The sequence below is a fragment of the Pipistrellus hanaki genome (genome assembly GCF_964339955.1).
Source record: "Pipistrellus hanaki genome assembly, chromosome: 3".
NCBI lineage: Eukaryota > Metazoa > Chordata > Mammalia > Chiroptera > Vespertilionidae > Pipistrellus > Pipistrellus hanaki.
Genome location: NC_140505.1, coordinates 175,619,470 through 175,635,683, shown reverse-complemented (window position 1 = coordinate 175,635,683; position 16,214 = coordinate 175,619,470). Strand labels below are relative to the sequence as shown.

The window sequence follows — 16,214 nt, the reverse complement described above, 5'->3', positions numbered from 1 at the left end:
TATAAGGTCAATAGTGTGAGTAGAAATGACCTTGGACTGCAAACAAGAGGACAGGAGTGGTTTCTGAAGACAAGAGACGCTAAAGATGACAGGACATCTCAGCGGTGCGTGCAGTTCCAAAATGGGCACATTGGTGAGTATGTCACACTGCTGCCAGGGCTGATGATGATGATTGAAGTAGGTACAGAGGAAGAACAAGGGAGAAAATACAAATATCCTCAGAAATAAAGAGGAAGCGTTCTTTCTCCTTTAGCATTAGCTCAGGTTAGCTTCTCTCAGGAAAGGCACGTTATTTTTGAAAAACTAGACTGACCTAAATTCTGATCCTAATTCGGCCCAGGTCCCATCGTGACTTTTGCCGCCTAAGGCATTTTTGTCTTCCTGGGCCCTCCCCTGCTTTAAAAAAAAAATTAAAAATATTTCACAACTGCGTTGATTGATATCCTAAAAGAAACGTATGATCCTAATACACTCACCACAAAAAGAGGTCGTGGCCAGTCGGCTTCTCTCCAAAGGTGGCGCCCACTTGCTCCACATCCCGTGGCAGGCTGGGTAGGTCACACCCTGGCAAAATGGTTGAAAATAGATTATTTATTTGATTTTACTCCATTTTTTGTTTGTCTTCAAAATATGGACTTTGATTCTTTAATAACGACTACCATGTAAAAGCCCAATTCATAGACACCAAATAGCATGTGTCAGCTACTGGGACTGACAGTATAGATCTGAATACCAATTCAAAGGTAAGCATGGTGGAGAATGGGGGAGGAGGTCTTTGTATTTCATATTATACAGAATATCACTATAGAAAGGGATTTCTTTTTTAAAAAATGAAAGAAAGGAAGAAAGAGAAAGGAAGGAAGGAAGGAAGGAAGGAAGGAAGGAAGGAAGGAAGGAAGGAAGGAAGGAAGGAAGGAAGAGACTTCTTCTGAGCCCTGGACAGGTAGCTCAGTTGGTTAGAACATTGTCCCCAATATACCAAGGTTGCAGGTTTGATCCCCATCAGGGCACATACAAGAAAGAGCCAATGACTGCACAAATAAGTAGAACAACAAATCTCTCTCTCTCAAATCAATTTTTTTTAAATTCTCCTTAAAAAAATACTTTTCCATGGCTTTAACTACCACCTATTATGTTAGCTTACTCTCAAATCTTAAAAAAAAAAAAAAAAAAGAAAGAAAGAAAGAAAGAAAGAAAGAAAGAAAGAAAGAAAGAAGAAAAGGACTTCCGTAATCACCTAGTGCATCCTCTCATTTCAAGATACAGAACCTGAGGCTCAGAGCCATTAAGTAAGTAGACTCTAGTCTTCATGGCTGCAATATCATGTTCTTCCCATCATGCCAGTATTTTGGGGAATGTGATATATACCCTTCTGGTGGGATTAGAGTTAGGACTAGTGGAGCTAGTGCTACAACAACCTACATTTTTTAATATAATTGTGGCATATATATTCTAATATGCTTCAGAAAATAAGTAACTAGCACTTCATATCCCTGATTTCAAAAACTGTTATGGGCTGCCCAACCTATGAGGGAAGGTGAGGGGGTGAAGGGGTAAGAGATCAATCAAAGGACTTGTATGCATGCATATGAGCAGAACCAGTGGACACAGCGGGAGGATGTGCTGGAGGGGCGGCTGGGAAGAGGTCAATGGTGAAAAAGAAGACTTATGTAATACTTTAAGCAATAAATAATTTAAATTTTAAAAAGAGAATTGTTATGATGAGGTTCTTTGTTTTTTGGAATATAACCATGCCCATTGATTAACATTGGCTCCTTTTGCACCATAATGGCTGGCTTGAGGAGTTGGCCAAGTCCTCTGGCTATATCATGCTACCTCCTTCATTGAGCTAAATCTCTTTGTAAGCTACACTCTAAAACTTCACAGATTTATTAATAAATCCATTTAAATTGCGTCAGTGGGAAGAGCTCTTGCTATGTTTAGGGCTTGGGTTTCATCATTTATTAAATGAAAAGGGTTGGATCAGGTTATCTCCAAGATCATTTTTTACACATCTAAAATTCTACACTCTATGCAATGGTCCTTTATTTTGTTTAAATTAAAGTGTTCATAAGGGTGGTCATAACCAGTGAGGGGAGATAGCAAAACAAGGTGGAAGACAGAAAACCGAGTAGAGGGAGTTTCCTTCAGAAGCGGAATTTCCTAAAGGACCATGTTGTCTCCAGCAAAAACATGGAAAACTGTGAGGGGGAGCATCTCCTACCTCCACCAGACCTTGCAAAATCCTGACACACATGACGCAGCCGTAATGCACTCTGGCTGCAGAAGGAATGAACATGTTCAAGGTCGACGTTAGGAAGATGGCGGCTCCAAAGACCCTGAGGGACCAAAACACTGTTAGGCCTGCTCATCGCTGTGGCAGTTTAGTTAAACATTAGGAACAAAACAAAACAAAAACAGAAACAACAACAATAAAAAAACCAGTTTCTGGAGGACCACTATGGGAATTAACAGGAAGAAAAATGGATGTGTTACAGTGTAGTATGTCCCAAACTAGACTGCTGGGCTGCTTTGGTTCCCAAGCTCCAGACCCCGGACCAGTCAGGGGCATGTTTTTAGCAATACAAGGATGACCTGCCTGGATGAGGTCCTGATGCTGGAGACTGACCCGCATGTGGTGGGCTCCTGGAGACCCACCACAGCAGACCCATTCTGACCCATACCTGGCAACTTGTGCACATTTGGGCGGTGTCTCCTGCTGCACCATTCTGCTCTCACGTTACCAGGAGGGGATACAGACTATCTGAGAAGCATGCTGTGTCCTGGGACCAGCCAAGCACAAGGCGGGCTGTGTTCCTGTCTCAGCCCCTGACTCTCTGCCTGTGTCACTGCCTTGTCCTCCCCACCTTGACCAGTGTTGGAGAAAGCAGACAGCAATCTTTAATGCCCTGCTCTCTCACACCTGTTCATGATGCTTCAGCCCGTTTTACATGCTGGGAAATTATGTATGATTTCTTTTTGCGGCAGAAATGTAAGCAGTAACCCAAGAGATCATAGAAGCCAACATGTTATCACTTTAAAAAAAAAAAAAGAATAGGTAAGTGGAAATAAAAAGGGACATAAATTAGACAAGAACATAAGTAAATACTGTCTTGCTTATATATATTTATTCTATGATAGTGACTTTCAAACTTTTTTTACCTTGGCCCATAAAACAAAATATATTTTATACAGCAACCTAACACATATTCATTCACACAAATGTAGCCAAAACAAATTTTAAAAACCAAAACTTAAATGTACAATGAGCTAAGATATTTTATGCTATTTTCTTCTATTTAATTATCTTCTCTCTCTCTTTAAAAAATGCTCATTGGTACATCATTATATTGATTTCATTGCCATCTAAAGAGTTGTGTTTTAGAATTTGAAAAGTGCTGCTTTATAAAATGCATATTTCACAAAATCCATGTACATGAGATCAAACCGGACACACAACTGGAAGGGGCCTGGGGCATTCAGTGCACTCCTTTCTGGTACATATACACCTCCCTCGCCTCCCAGTGGCCATTCTCTTTGGCAGGAATCCCTCCAGTAACAGAACTCACTGCTTCTCGTGGCACCTCATTCTGGCTTGGCTACTTTAAGTTGTCCAAACACCTGCTATTGAATATCAAGGGCATTAAAGACATCTTGTGATCTAGAGGCCAGTCCCTACTCACATGACAAAACCTGTAGGGGACATGACAATATTTACATAGGATCACAGAATGTCACGGGTCACAGGGAACCCACACACAATCTAACCCATGCTCCATTTCACAGGTGTGCAAGCTGAGGCCCAGAGAAGGAGGGAAGGTGACTCAGTAGAGGGCATCAAGTGAGTGACTCAGAGTCAAAATTTTTTTTACTACATAATCAAGATAAATTAGATTCAATAAAAAGAGATTCTGAAGAACAGGATCATATGGGATTGATATCTGTTGGAATGGCTCCTGTCTCTCCTCTATCCCCACATTGAGAGCCAGCTCTGCAAACTTGGTAGAAATGCAAAGCCATGTTATGGTCTGAACAGCACGGTTGATCTTACCTGTTAGCAGCAAACTTGTTTGAAATGAAACCACCTGGAATTTGGGTCACAATATAACCCCAGAAAAAAGAGCCATGGATAAAGCCCACCGTCTCTGGATCCCAGTTGAACTGTGCTACCTGAAAATGAGAAATCATATACAGTTACATTTGTAAGAAAACGCTTGCCCACCATTTTTCACTGAGGATCCTACATAATAATCCCATGAGTTCCTTCTTTCTTTTGCTTATTCAATAATTATGTATGGAGGGCCCTTGTGTGCTTGGGATATAGCAGTGATCATGACAAAGTACCTGCTCTCAGGGAGCTCAGCTTGTAGTGAGAGACTGTGTATGAATTTACACATATGTATATATGATATATTGTATATATGCATGTACATATTTATATATATTATAACATATATATTATATATACCAAATATATATATATATACCATCATATATTATGATATATATGTATAGATACCATTTATCTGAGTCCCCTTAGAATCATAATAACCCCCAGTATGAACCATTAGCATAAGTCAAGCACTGTATCAGGCACTGTGTTAGGCTGTAAACATGGTCCCCAAGAGGCAGACATACAAAATCCTGGAACCTATGAATGCTGTCTTATTGGGAAAAGGGTTTTGCGGGCGTGATAAAGTCAAGGATCTGGAGATGAGTTTTCCTGGATTATCCAGCTGGGCCCTAAACCCTAGGACAAGCACCCTTATAAGAGAAAGGCCAGGGAGATTTGAGACAGATAGGAAAAGGCCTTGTGAAGACAGGCAGAGCGGAGGGATGCTGTCCGGAGCCAAGGAAGGCCTGGAGCCACCAGAAGCTGGGAGAGAGCAGGAAGAATCCTCCCCTAGAGCCGTGGGAGGGAGCACCGCCCTGCAGACACCTTGAGTTTGGACTTCTGGTCTCAACACCTGTGAGAGAATCAGGTACTTAATATACGTATTAGTACCATATTTGATCTATAAAGTAGGTCTTTTATCCCCATTTCACAATGAGGGAAATAAAGTTAGCAAATAATTCCATCTTCTTGCTCACATTTTTCTATTTTTTTTTAATTACAGTTTACATTCAATATTATTTATATTAGTTTCAGGTGTACAGCATAGTGGCTAGACAATCATAAACTTTACAAAATGCCCTCCCCCAATATTTCCAGCTGGCCCCAGACAAATACATTATTATTGACTACATTCCCTAAGTCACATGTGTCAAACACAAGGCCCGCGGGCCAAATCCAGCCCGCCAGGCCTTGCAATGTGGCCCGCACCGCGCTGTCATCACTGCACTCCACTGTCAGTTTATGACATTGTCAGTTTATGACTGTTCAGTAAACCATTCGGCCCGCGATTTAGGCTGGATTTTAGATTTTGGCCCCTTCTCTGATTGAGTTCGACACCCCTACCCTAAGTCATACTTTACGTCCCCATGACTGTTCTGTAACCACCAATTCCTTCCAAGAGGATTCCCCCTTCCTCTCAGCACCCTGGGCCTCTCCCCTGCTGAATGAACATCTGAATAGAAACAGGTAAGGCTGGACTGAGCCAGATAGCCTCTGTTTATCTCCGGATTTTTTCCCCTCTATCTCTCCCTAGCTACCATGTTTCCCCGAAAATAAGACATCCTCCGAAAATAAGACCTAGCGCATGGAAAGATAAGACATCCCCTGAAAATAAGACCTAGTGCAACTTTGGGAGAAAAAAATAATATAAGACACTGTCTTATTTTCGGGGAAACAGGGTATCTATATCTATCTATCTCTATCTCTATCTCTATCTCTATCTCTATCTCTATCTCTATCTCTATCTCTATCTCTATTGCCCTCCCTCTCTCCCTCCTACCTTCCTCCCTCTCCCTCTCCAATCTGAACCCAGAGATTCTAGTTAAACAGTACTGAACTGAAACAAGGCCCACTGGAGTCAGGGTGAGTTACTAGTAAAGGCTCAAGAAATTCAGCTTTGAGAGCAGTGAGGAACCATGGAAAAGGCAAGAGAACAGTCCATGGAGAGGCCCGGAGGATGGAGCAGATTCAGAGAGAAGCAGAGGAGAGCCATGAGGAGTGAGTGTGCTGGAGGCCTTAGCTACAGGGTTCCTGGCTCCCAGGAGGTCCTGCTCTGCCTTCCTGGCAGGGCCTCTGTTCGTGCCTTGGAAACAGTGACATAAAGACGCCTTCCCTCCTCACAGTGGAGAGCAGCCTGGATGTCAGTCCCACCGCAGACTGGGCCGCACGTCCAGGGCACTTGCGGGACACACGTCCACAGCAGCGCTGCTCTCCGCCCTCCTCTTTCCTGAGATCCCCGCTAGCCTCCCATGATTCCCTTTTTGACTCGACCCGGTTCCACTGAATTCCTATTCTTTTGTAACCAGCAAACCCTTCCCAGGACACAAGGGCAACTTGCTCAAGGCCTCAGAGCTAATAAACAAGAGTCAAGTTTGAAACCGGGCCTGGCCAGTTCCAAAGTCCAAGCTCTAAATCTTACAGAGCTCCTGATTCACAGGAAGGCATCTAGACTTTTCCTGAGGGTAACAAGAAATAATCGTTTCTCCAGCTCCCATCATTTATTGCCTACCATATGCTAGGTTCACACGCTCTAAAACTCATAATTATGGAACTGCAGCTGATCATTTACACATCAGCTAAAATGACCTTTTATACCAGCAGTGGGATATATATACCACGTATTTGCAAGACCTATCTAGTCATACTGCTTAAGCCTCTTGCTCTTTTGAAAAGAGGAATTTAAAGTGATCTCTGTGCAAAATATCTAGATTTCTCTCCCTAAAAGGAAAAATCAAACAAACAAAATTAGCAGCCATACAAGGCCTTTTTATTGATACAATTAGTGGAATCCTTCTGGCATCAGGCTGACCAATGAGCTGATATCTAAGCTCGGTTCTGTGTGGATAAGAGAGAAATAGCCTACTACCCTACATGAGAGCTGGTTAGAGCTTCGAAATGCTACTCAACTTCTACTTTCACCGCCAGCGAAAAATGATGTCAAGTATATTTTAGATCTTAATCAGTTTCTGTAAGATTCCAGAGGGCAAAGCCATAGAAACTACAGAGCGCACACCAGCGTGGTGCACCAGCATTGGTGCTTGGGTTTATCAAAAGGCCTTTTCCGTGGGCCTCACAGTGGACTCTACTGACCTAGGCGTATGGTCTCAGGCGGCAAACAAACGGACACCGGCATCGCATTGTGATCTGGGCCGCGGCACACAAGGTTTAATGAGCTGGCCTTGCTCACAAAAGGCCAGGAGGATGCATGCGACACACATCTGCAAGCTCACTGATGCTCATTGCTCTTTGTTTTAAAAATGTATGATATGCTCCCTGCCCCTCGATTGCCTGCCCCTACCCCCACCCCTCAGTGAAAATAAACAAGGGTATCCTTTCGAACAGGTGTAGCTGTGACATCAAAGTGAAGAGTCAGAAGAATCTCCATGGAGCTCTTTTCTCCTAGCAGAATAATCTCTTAGAAAAGGCCTTGTGGCAGCTGGAGGGCACTACGCTAAGTGAAATAAGCCTGGCAGAGAAAGACAAATCCCATGTGATTTCTCTCATGTGTGGAATCTAATAAACAAAATAAACAAACAACTTAGAAACAGACTCATAGATACAGAGAACAGACTGACCTCTGTCAGAGGGGAGAGGGGCTGGGGTGAAAAAGGTGAGGTGATTAAACCAACAAACAGGAAAACCAGACACAGACAGTATGATGACTACCAGCGGGAAAGGGGTGGGGGAGATATGAGAGGGTGACTGGAGGGTAAATGGGGACAGAAGGAAAATTCACATTGGGTGGTGAACACACAACATAATATACCAATGTCATCCCAATAAATTCAATTAAAATTCAAAAAAAGCCTGCAGACCAACTCAAGACTTTTTTTTAATGGATTGGAATCAACTTTTCCCACATCAGTGCTTGACAGGAACTGGTCTGGGTAATGCTAACAGAGGCGGCATGAAGGAATGAAGGAGGGCGTTCTGCAATCATGTCTGGGAAGCACCGCGTTCCATGGCCCCCTCTGGGGTTCCCCATAGAGCACAGCACAGAGAAGGCTCTCATGTCACATAGCAGCGCCTTCTTCACAGCACAGCCCACAGAGCACTGACTGGCCAGACACCAGTGTGCGACACTCTGGTCTAAATGTGTGTTCAGTTGTGGGCAGGGACCAGACCAGACAACTATTAGATGCCTCTCCACAAATGGATGGATTTCCACTCATCATTCCAATGCATGGGTTCAATACAAGGAAACGTGCATTTATTGGGTATCTATTGGGCTTCTATTTTCATCTTTCTTTTCAATGATTCTTTAGGCCTCCAATTTAAGATATTAACCAATGAGCCCTGGCTGGTTTGGCTCAGTGGATAGAGTGTCAGCTTGTGGACTGAAGGGTCCCAGGTTAGATTTTGGTCAAAGCCACATGCCTAAGTTGCGGGCTTGATCCCCAGTAGGGGACATGCAGGAGGCAGCCAATCAATGATTTTCTCTCATCATTGACATTTCTATCTCTCTTTCCCTCTCCCTTCCTCTCTGAAATCAATATATATATATATATATATATATATATATATATATATATATATATATATATATATCTTACCAATGAACTTATATGCATATATGCTTAACCCATGGACATAGGCAATACTGTGGTGAAGACCTGGGGGGGCAGGGTGGAGGGAGTCAATGGGGAAAAGGGGGAGACATTTGTAATACTTTCATCAATAAAGATAAAATAAATAAAAATAAGCAAAGGAGATTTTTGACTTTCTGGTGATTCATAAAAACAACACTATTTAAGTCACGTCAGAGTATGCTCCCTTGTGACTACAACAGCCTGGAACTGGGCCTTCTGCTTCCACTCACGTCAAACCTGCCCCCCGCCCCCTGTTGTGGAGCACAGATCTGACAGTATGGCCTCTCCTTAAAGTCCCTCTGTGACTGCCTACACGGTTTACCAAGCTTGACATGACCTGACCCCTTTCCCCTTGCTGCCTCCATCTCCTGATGCTCACCCCCCAATCTACGCTCCTATGGGGTGCTCACCCTGGAATCTGTGAATGGGGATCTGTGAACTGGATGGGGGAAAATCAGCATCTTTATTTCTACTAACTGCTAACTGAAATTTGGCGTTTTCTGCAATTATGAATGTGGGCGACAAACCACAGTCGTATTCTCAGGACCTATGACTCTATTAGTAGTGGGAATTATCGATATGGTCACATCCGCATGGCAGTTGTTGCCACTGTCTCAAACTACGGTTTATAGTTCAAATTCGAAAGCACACTGATGTTTAGACCCATTGCTAGATTTTGTCATCTGATGTGTTCATAAAGAAGCTCCTAGGTGTCTGTATTGCAAATTTTATTTTCAAAGATTTTGATATCTGTATTTTAATATTAGTTTCTTTTACAATCCCATAGATTTAGTTTTAAGAATTTAAAACATGATTTTGACAAACAGTTCATAAGTCTTCACCAGGCTGTCAAGCATGACACAGAAAAGATGAACTCCTGTCTCAGTTCTAAATTCATCACTCCTTCTCTCTCTCTCTCTCTCTCTCTCTCTCTCTCTCTCTCTCTCTCTCTCTCTCTCTCTCTTTCTTTCTCTCTCTTTCTCTCTCTCTCTTTCCCCTATAGACTTGGACACATAATGTTCAAAGATTCTTATTTCTCCCCCGCTGAAACCTTTAATGTCAAAGTCTTCCTCATCCTTCAGCTCCAGCCCTCACTTTCTCTGGGAATTCTTTCACAATATCAAAGTCTGTACTACGTCCCCTCCCTTCTATGATCCCGACCATTCTGAACACCCCAACATAGCACCTAGACCCCCGAATTGTAATCGCCTGCTTGTATGTCTCTGTGAGAACCGCCGCCCAGCCTGCATTGCTCAACATCTATCCCATCACCTTGCTCGGTGCCCTCTACCTTTCCGTCACACCAACGAATGAGGTGCAGTGCTCTCTTTCACATGGTCACGTATTTGCACAGCTACCGCCAAACAAGCTCCGCCCGCAGACGGACCCTGACCTGAATTTCCGGTTTTCCATCCACGTAGATGGTGCTGTTGTTGACCATTTCCACGATGGCCACTCCAAGGTTGCACCGAATCCCGAAGGAAATGCAGAACCCCAGGCCGCTCATGATGGCGATGATGTAGCGCTTGGGGACGCCGCAGCACTGGCAGTCGCAGAGCGGGGGGCTCTGCCTGGACGCCGGCACCGGCCTCCCCTCCTCATTCAGCTCGATGTCATTCGCTTCCTCGTTGGTCCCGTCGATTTTTCTACAGCGGGAAATGCACGGGCAGAGAAGAAAGGTCAGGAACGTGATAGTCACAAAGAAGAAAGTGTCCCGAGAACGGAGAAGGGAAACACAGGAAGGATGTAGCCTGCATTTTTTAAAAAATATATATATTTTATTCATTTTTAAGAGAGAGGAAGGGAGAGGGATAGTTAGAAACATGGATGAGAGAGGAACATTGATCAGCTGCCTCCTGCACACTTCCTACCGGGGATGTGCCTGCAACCAAGGTACATGCCCTTGACCAGAATCGAACCTGGGACCCTTCAGTCCGCAGACAGATGCTCTATCTGCTGAGCCAAACTGGCCAGGGCCAGCCTGCATTTTTTAATGTTATCACTGTTCCCCTCATTACTATTCTCACTACAATAAATTGTAAAGGCTAAAATGACTGCTATTCTGGATCACACGTTGCCCGGTGATAGGGAATAAGTCATTGCAATCTCATAACAACCCCACGAAGTAGATAGTGTTCTCTGGCCATTTTATAGATGAGGAAACGGAGTCATCTGAAATGGGATGCGGGCCACAGACCAGAGGCCGTGTCTCCAACAATGTGCTTCACTGAGTTTCCCAAACCGGAGGACTGTGTACAAAACACCCAGTCAGTATTTCTCCAAACCACCCCAGCCATGAAGAGCAGGAAGAGGCTGAGACACAGTCCCAGATCAGAGGGGACTACGGGGACAGGACGGTTAAGTGCAATGTGGTATCTGGACTGGATCCTGGAACAGGAAAAAGGACATCAGTGGAAAAAGTAATGCAACTTTAATAAAGTGTGGGGAGTAATTAGTAATTCATCAGTGTTGGTGCCTTAGTTTTGACCGATGTGCCCTAGTAATGTAAGCTGTGCACATTGGTGGAAACCAAGGCAGGAGTATATAGAACATCTCTGAACTATCTCGGCAACTTTTCTGCAAGTCTAAAATCATTCCAAAAGAAAAGTTTCATTTTTTAAAAAACAAAACAGCAGACCTGCAGGAAAGGTGGAATTCTGAGCTTATGTAGGTCTCTTTCACCAAAGCTGAGGTCCTGATAAGAAATGGTATCCTGAGAACCTGGATGAAAGGGTATCTGAGACTTGGGTTAGGGGATAGATGCGCTTGAACATCTAATACCCTAAATTCCTCTGAACCCTCTGGACCTGCAGACGAGGCCACTTCTCCTGCTTGGAAAGTATTGGTTCCACCTCTTTAAAGGGAAAGTATAAGTACTTGCAAGGAGAGCAGAATCCCCCGCAGTCTCCCTTGGGGAGTTTGATTTAAGATCCAGAGGTTGCCAAAACCAGTTTGGCTCAGTGGATTGAGCGTCAGCCTGCAGACTGAAGGGTCCCAGGTTCAATTCTGGTCAGGGGCATGTACCTTGGTTGTGGGAACATCCCCAGTAGGGGGTGTGCAGGAGGCAGCTGATCGATGTTTCTCTCTCATCAATGTTTCTAACTCTCTCTCTCTTCCTCTCTGTAAAAAAAAAAAAAAAAAAAAAAAAAAAAAAAAAAAAAAAAATCAATAAAATATATATTAAAAAAAAAAATATCCAGAGGTTGCTGGCTACATTAATGCCCAAATAACTCCCTAAACCTAAATGAGTGGTTTAATTTCAAGACAGCAAGTGGGAAGAGTAAAAACAGTTCATTAGAGAGGTAGCATAGTGTCATGACTAATGATGGTGGGCAGAGCACATCTGGTTAGAAAGCCGGCTCTGCCACTTAAAAGCTGTGTGACATTGGGCAACTTACTTAACCTCTCTGTGCCTCACTTCCTCATCTGTAAAACTGTGATTGTAATCGGCCCTACCTCAAAGCATTGATAAAATTAAATAAGTTCATAGTAGTTGGACCATCGTGTTTACTATTATCATTTATTACACATAACTAGAGGACACACCCATATTGTCATTTAAGTTGGACAAATCTGTCTATCAATTTCTGGACATTAATGTCCCGAGTCGATGCCTTCTATGCCAGGTGGTCCAATACTGGACAATAAGTGAGTGCATCATCTTTCTTCCGACACTTCTGAAATATTATCGTACCGTTAGCTCATGAAATTGGTCAGCTGCTGCTTATCAATGACTGCTCTCAAGGAAGCCTACCAGTGCCTGACTGTATCAGCCTCACGTGGGAACTTCAAACACTCCCCTGTGCACCTGCCATGCCCTTGACCGTGAGCAACTCTCTGTGGTTCAAGAGCAACTCACGAATTCCACTTAGCTGAAGATTTCAGTCTCAAACATTAACAGACATCTACGATGTACCTTGTGTGCTCAGTTAGAAAGTCGGTATTTCTGACTTCCAAATATTCTTACTCTTGTCCCTTACACAACAGGAAGTCATGCTTTGTGATTTTTTTTTATTTTTTTTTTACATTGGATTCAGTCCCCTGGCTTAGTGTGAAAAATCAACAAGGGAGAGGATGTCCACTATTAGAAGCCAGGCCCTGGGCAAAAAATTTTATATGTCATTATCTTCCAGACTTGAGGTTAACTGACACCAAGTGTGTGGCAGAGCTGGTCTCGCTGGAGAAGCCCGAATTCTGGAGCCCAGCTCAAAGACCGCTAGAGCTGAGCATCAACGCAGACCACTGGTCCGTTAATGCCTTTGTTTCCTTCCTAGGCCAATAATTCCCCTGTGGGGATCACTCAAGGAAGGGGTCTGAGTTTGGCTCCATTTCAGCTAACGTCATCCTAACAATTGTGAGGGCACTGCTAACATCCAGCGTGCATTTAGTGCGCTCTCTATCCCAAGCGCAGGGACTGTGATTCCGTTCCGGGATTCCGTTCCGAGGAAACTGTTCAGAGTCCGAAACACACAGCCTCGGTTCTAGGTTGAGGTCACACAACTTGGAAATTACAATAGTAATGTTGTTATATGCCTAAGTAAACCAGCTGGCAAACAAAAGGATTTTTAAGTGGCTCATCTACTCAAACAGCAAAACCTGCGCCGAAGAGAAGTCTCTTATTGAAAAAAGAAAAAAGAAAGAAAGAAAACGGACAGAATTTCAAAACAGGAATTTAACTTAAAGTTGGAAAAGAAAATTCTTAAAGACCCTTTGCCAAGTATTTTATAAGCCAAGAGTCCGGTGATTATAAATGGCGACTATGGTCCAACGTCATGGTTTTCCTTCCTGACTTCGTCAGATTCCTTTGTCATCAGGTGACTATGCCAGGGAAGCCACCGTGGATCCTTGTCTGCATTTTTAATCAAAGGCACACCACCACAACAAGGTGTTACTGGGGGGAGGCTCAACAGGAAGGACAAAACACTCTTAAAAGAATGGGCTCTTTTAATCGTAGCCTGTGTTCGGCACGTTTATTATGCTTTCACCAAACTAGGTTTTCATCTCTGCATGATAATGGGGTCTGATTGGAAACTTTTTGTTTTTAATGAAATTAATAAAGCGCACAACCCAGTTCTCTGACTATGAAAGCTCATCAAGAGTGACACAATATCCCAGCTGGTGTGGCTCAGTGGTTGAGCGTCAACCTACGAACCAGGAGGTCGCAATTTGATTCCTGGAGGTCATGGTTTGATTCTTGAGAAGGGCACATGCCTGGGTTGCAGGCTCGATCCCCAGTGTGGGGCCTGGAGGAGGCAGCCTATCAATGATTCTCATCACTGGTGTTTCTCTCTCTCTCTCCCACTCCCTTCTTCTCTGAAATTACATATATATATAAAGTATATATATACTTTGTTTTAAAGAGTGACACAACAAAAAATGTAGCACCCACAGGAGCCCCTGTGCTATAAAACACAAGAAGTGAAATGAACCTCAGTGTGCCTAGACACGTTGCATGCTAATGTTTTTAAATTTAATAGATAACATAGAAAAGTTAAAAGAGATACCAGGTGACATTTTCACTTACCATGATTAGAAATAATCGTTCAAGCACATAAAAATCTTAACAAGGGTATTTTTCGCATTTATTTATATCACAGAAATTAAGGGAGTCATTTTACCTTCTGCATGAGGACTGCTTACTAATTCATCAATAAAAACCTAGGAAGGCACTTACTATGTCTATAAAAAAAAAAACCACAAATTAAAATGTCACATCAATTCATTCACTTAGGGTAAACTCTCCTTTCAATAATAATATATTTTAATTTTTTTAAAAAATATTTATTATTTTTTGTTTGGTCCAAAGCATTTAACTCAATGATAGACCTTAACATCTCCCACTAAAATCATGTGAGACTTTCTGCTTTAAAGAATACTAATTTCCTACGTTACCTTCTTCAAACTATGGTATAATTACACTTTTACACAATCAGGAACCACTCTTTATAGTTTATATGGCAAGCTAAACAGTTTGCAAATATCTTATTTTCATTTACAGTGGGGGGGAAATGAAGTAAAAATGTTTCTTAAAAAATTATTTCAGCTCCAAGCATAACCATATATTTCATTCCTAGAGAATTAATATGAAGTGCCGCCATTTCCCTAAGCCTTTCCAAATTCAATGCCAAACACACGCTGCATAAATCACCACGTCCAGTAAGTGCTAGTCCTGCTGTCTCAGCAGAACCCTATACTTTGGATGTATCTCTCCCTCCCCAGGCACAGACTGCTGAAGCTGGAAGGGGCTCCAGAGCCGTCGAATCTGACCCACCTTCTGCTTATTAGAAATGCGTCTTTAAAAACATTAAGCAAAATCCCTGAAGCACTGGCAATGCGAAGCTGCTCAGAAATAAGCCTGAAGTTGGCATTCAAACTTTACCTTTGTAAAATCCCCAGCGAGTCTCCCACGGCATTCTTCACTCCTTCCTTCCCGGGTTTCAGGATTTTCTCCTTGAAGGTATCCAATGCTTGGAAAGGCATTTTGCGTGGGGGACACCTCGGAGCTGGTTACCAGCCAGTCTCAGACGCTGTCATCCTCCCTCATTGCCAGCCTGGGGACCACTCTGCTGTCCTCGATGAGCAGTCTGAAGTCAGTTCCCATGCAGGTAACTTCTTCAAATCAAGAAGGAGATGAAACTCAGCCCAGATCTTTCACGTTGAGACAACACCCTCCACACACACACACACACACACACACACACACACACCCACACACCCCAAAAAAGAGGCCAGGCCGAGGGAGCCTGGTTGGGAATTCAGCCCCTTGCAGAGCTCCAGGCTCCGCAGCAGCTGTGGGGCTGCCTCAGGCTGAGAGCAGCCCCGCTCCCTCCCTGGGGCGGCAGCTGGAGAGGCGGAGTGGGCTCCAGCCCGCAAGGTGCTCCCAGCCCAGCAAGGCCAGCAGCCACAGCATCCAGCCCTGGTGGAGTGTCTCCCGCCCCTCCTGCTGCCTCTGACCACATCCCCCTGCGCCTCCCCCGGCTTGGCTGTGATCACTGAGTGATCCGTTCCAAGGTGATGCTATAGTAACGAGCACAATACCTGCCCCCACAGCTGGGGCTTATGAATGGGCTCTCGGCCTGGCAGGCACCCAGGATGGAGTGGATGAAACATGGACAAGTCCCCTGCTTTTCTGAGACCTGGCCCTGCAGACGGGCTCTCTTGGCCACCACAGTATGCCTCTGAGGCCCCTCGTGGGAGCCATGAGACAGTGTGTCACCCGCTGTCCTTGCATGTGGTCCTTGCAAGAATGTTTATTCTTTTTTTAAAAATATATATTTTATTGATTTTTTATTTTTATTTTTTACAGAGAGGAAGAGAGAGGGATAGAGAGTTAGAAACATCGATGAGAGAGAATCACCGATCACCTGCCTCCTGCACACCCCCTACTGGGGATGTGCCCGCAACCAAGGTACATGCCCTTGACCAGAATTGAACCCGGGACCTTTCAGTCCGCAGGCCGACACTCTATCCATTGAGCCAAACTGATTTCGGCAGGAATGTTTATTCTTGAG

At 43.8% G+C, this 16,214-nt stretch overlaps 1 protein-coding gene across 2 annotated transcripts in view; it reads right to left on the bottom strand.

The window, feature by feature from the left end:
• Positions 1 to 15,183, bottom strand: part of SLC17A8 (solute carrier family 17 member 8) — a gene marked incomplete at its 5' end in the record, with an annotated part of 28,137 nt that extends 12,954 nt beyond the window's left edge. For both annotated transcript variants that reach the window (XM_084880184.1, XM_084880185.1), the window contains 5 exons: positions 477 to 564; positions 2,225 to 2,339; positions 4,052 to 4,170; positions 10,097 to 10,349; positions 15,083 to 15,183. In XM_084880184.1, the coding sequence (XP_084736310.1) occupies positions 477 to 564; positions 2,225 to 2,339; positions 4,052 to 4,170; positions 10,097 to 10,349; positions 15,083 to 15,183 (676 nt within the window). The remainder of the gene's footprint in view (positions 1 to 476; positions 565 to 2,224; positions 2,340 to 4,051; positions 4,171 to 10,096; positions 10,350 to 15,082) is intronic.
• Between the last annotated feature and the right edge of the window lie 1,031 nt (positions 15,184 to 16,214).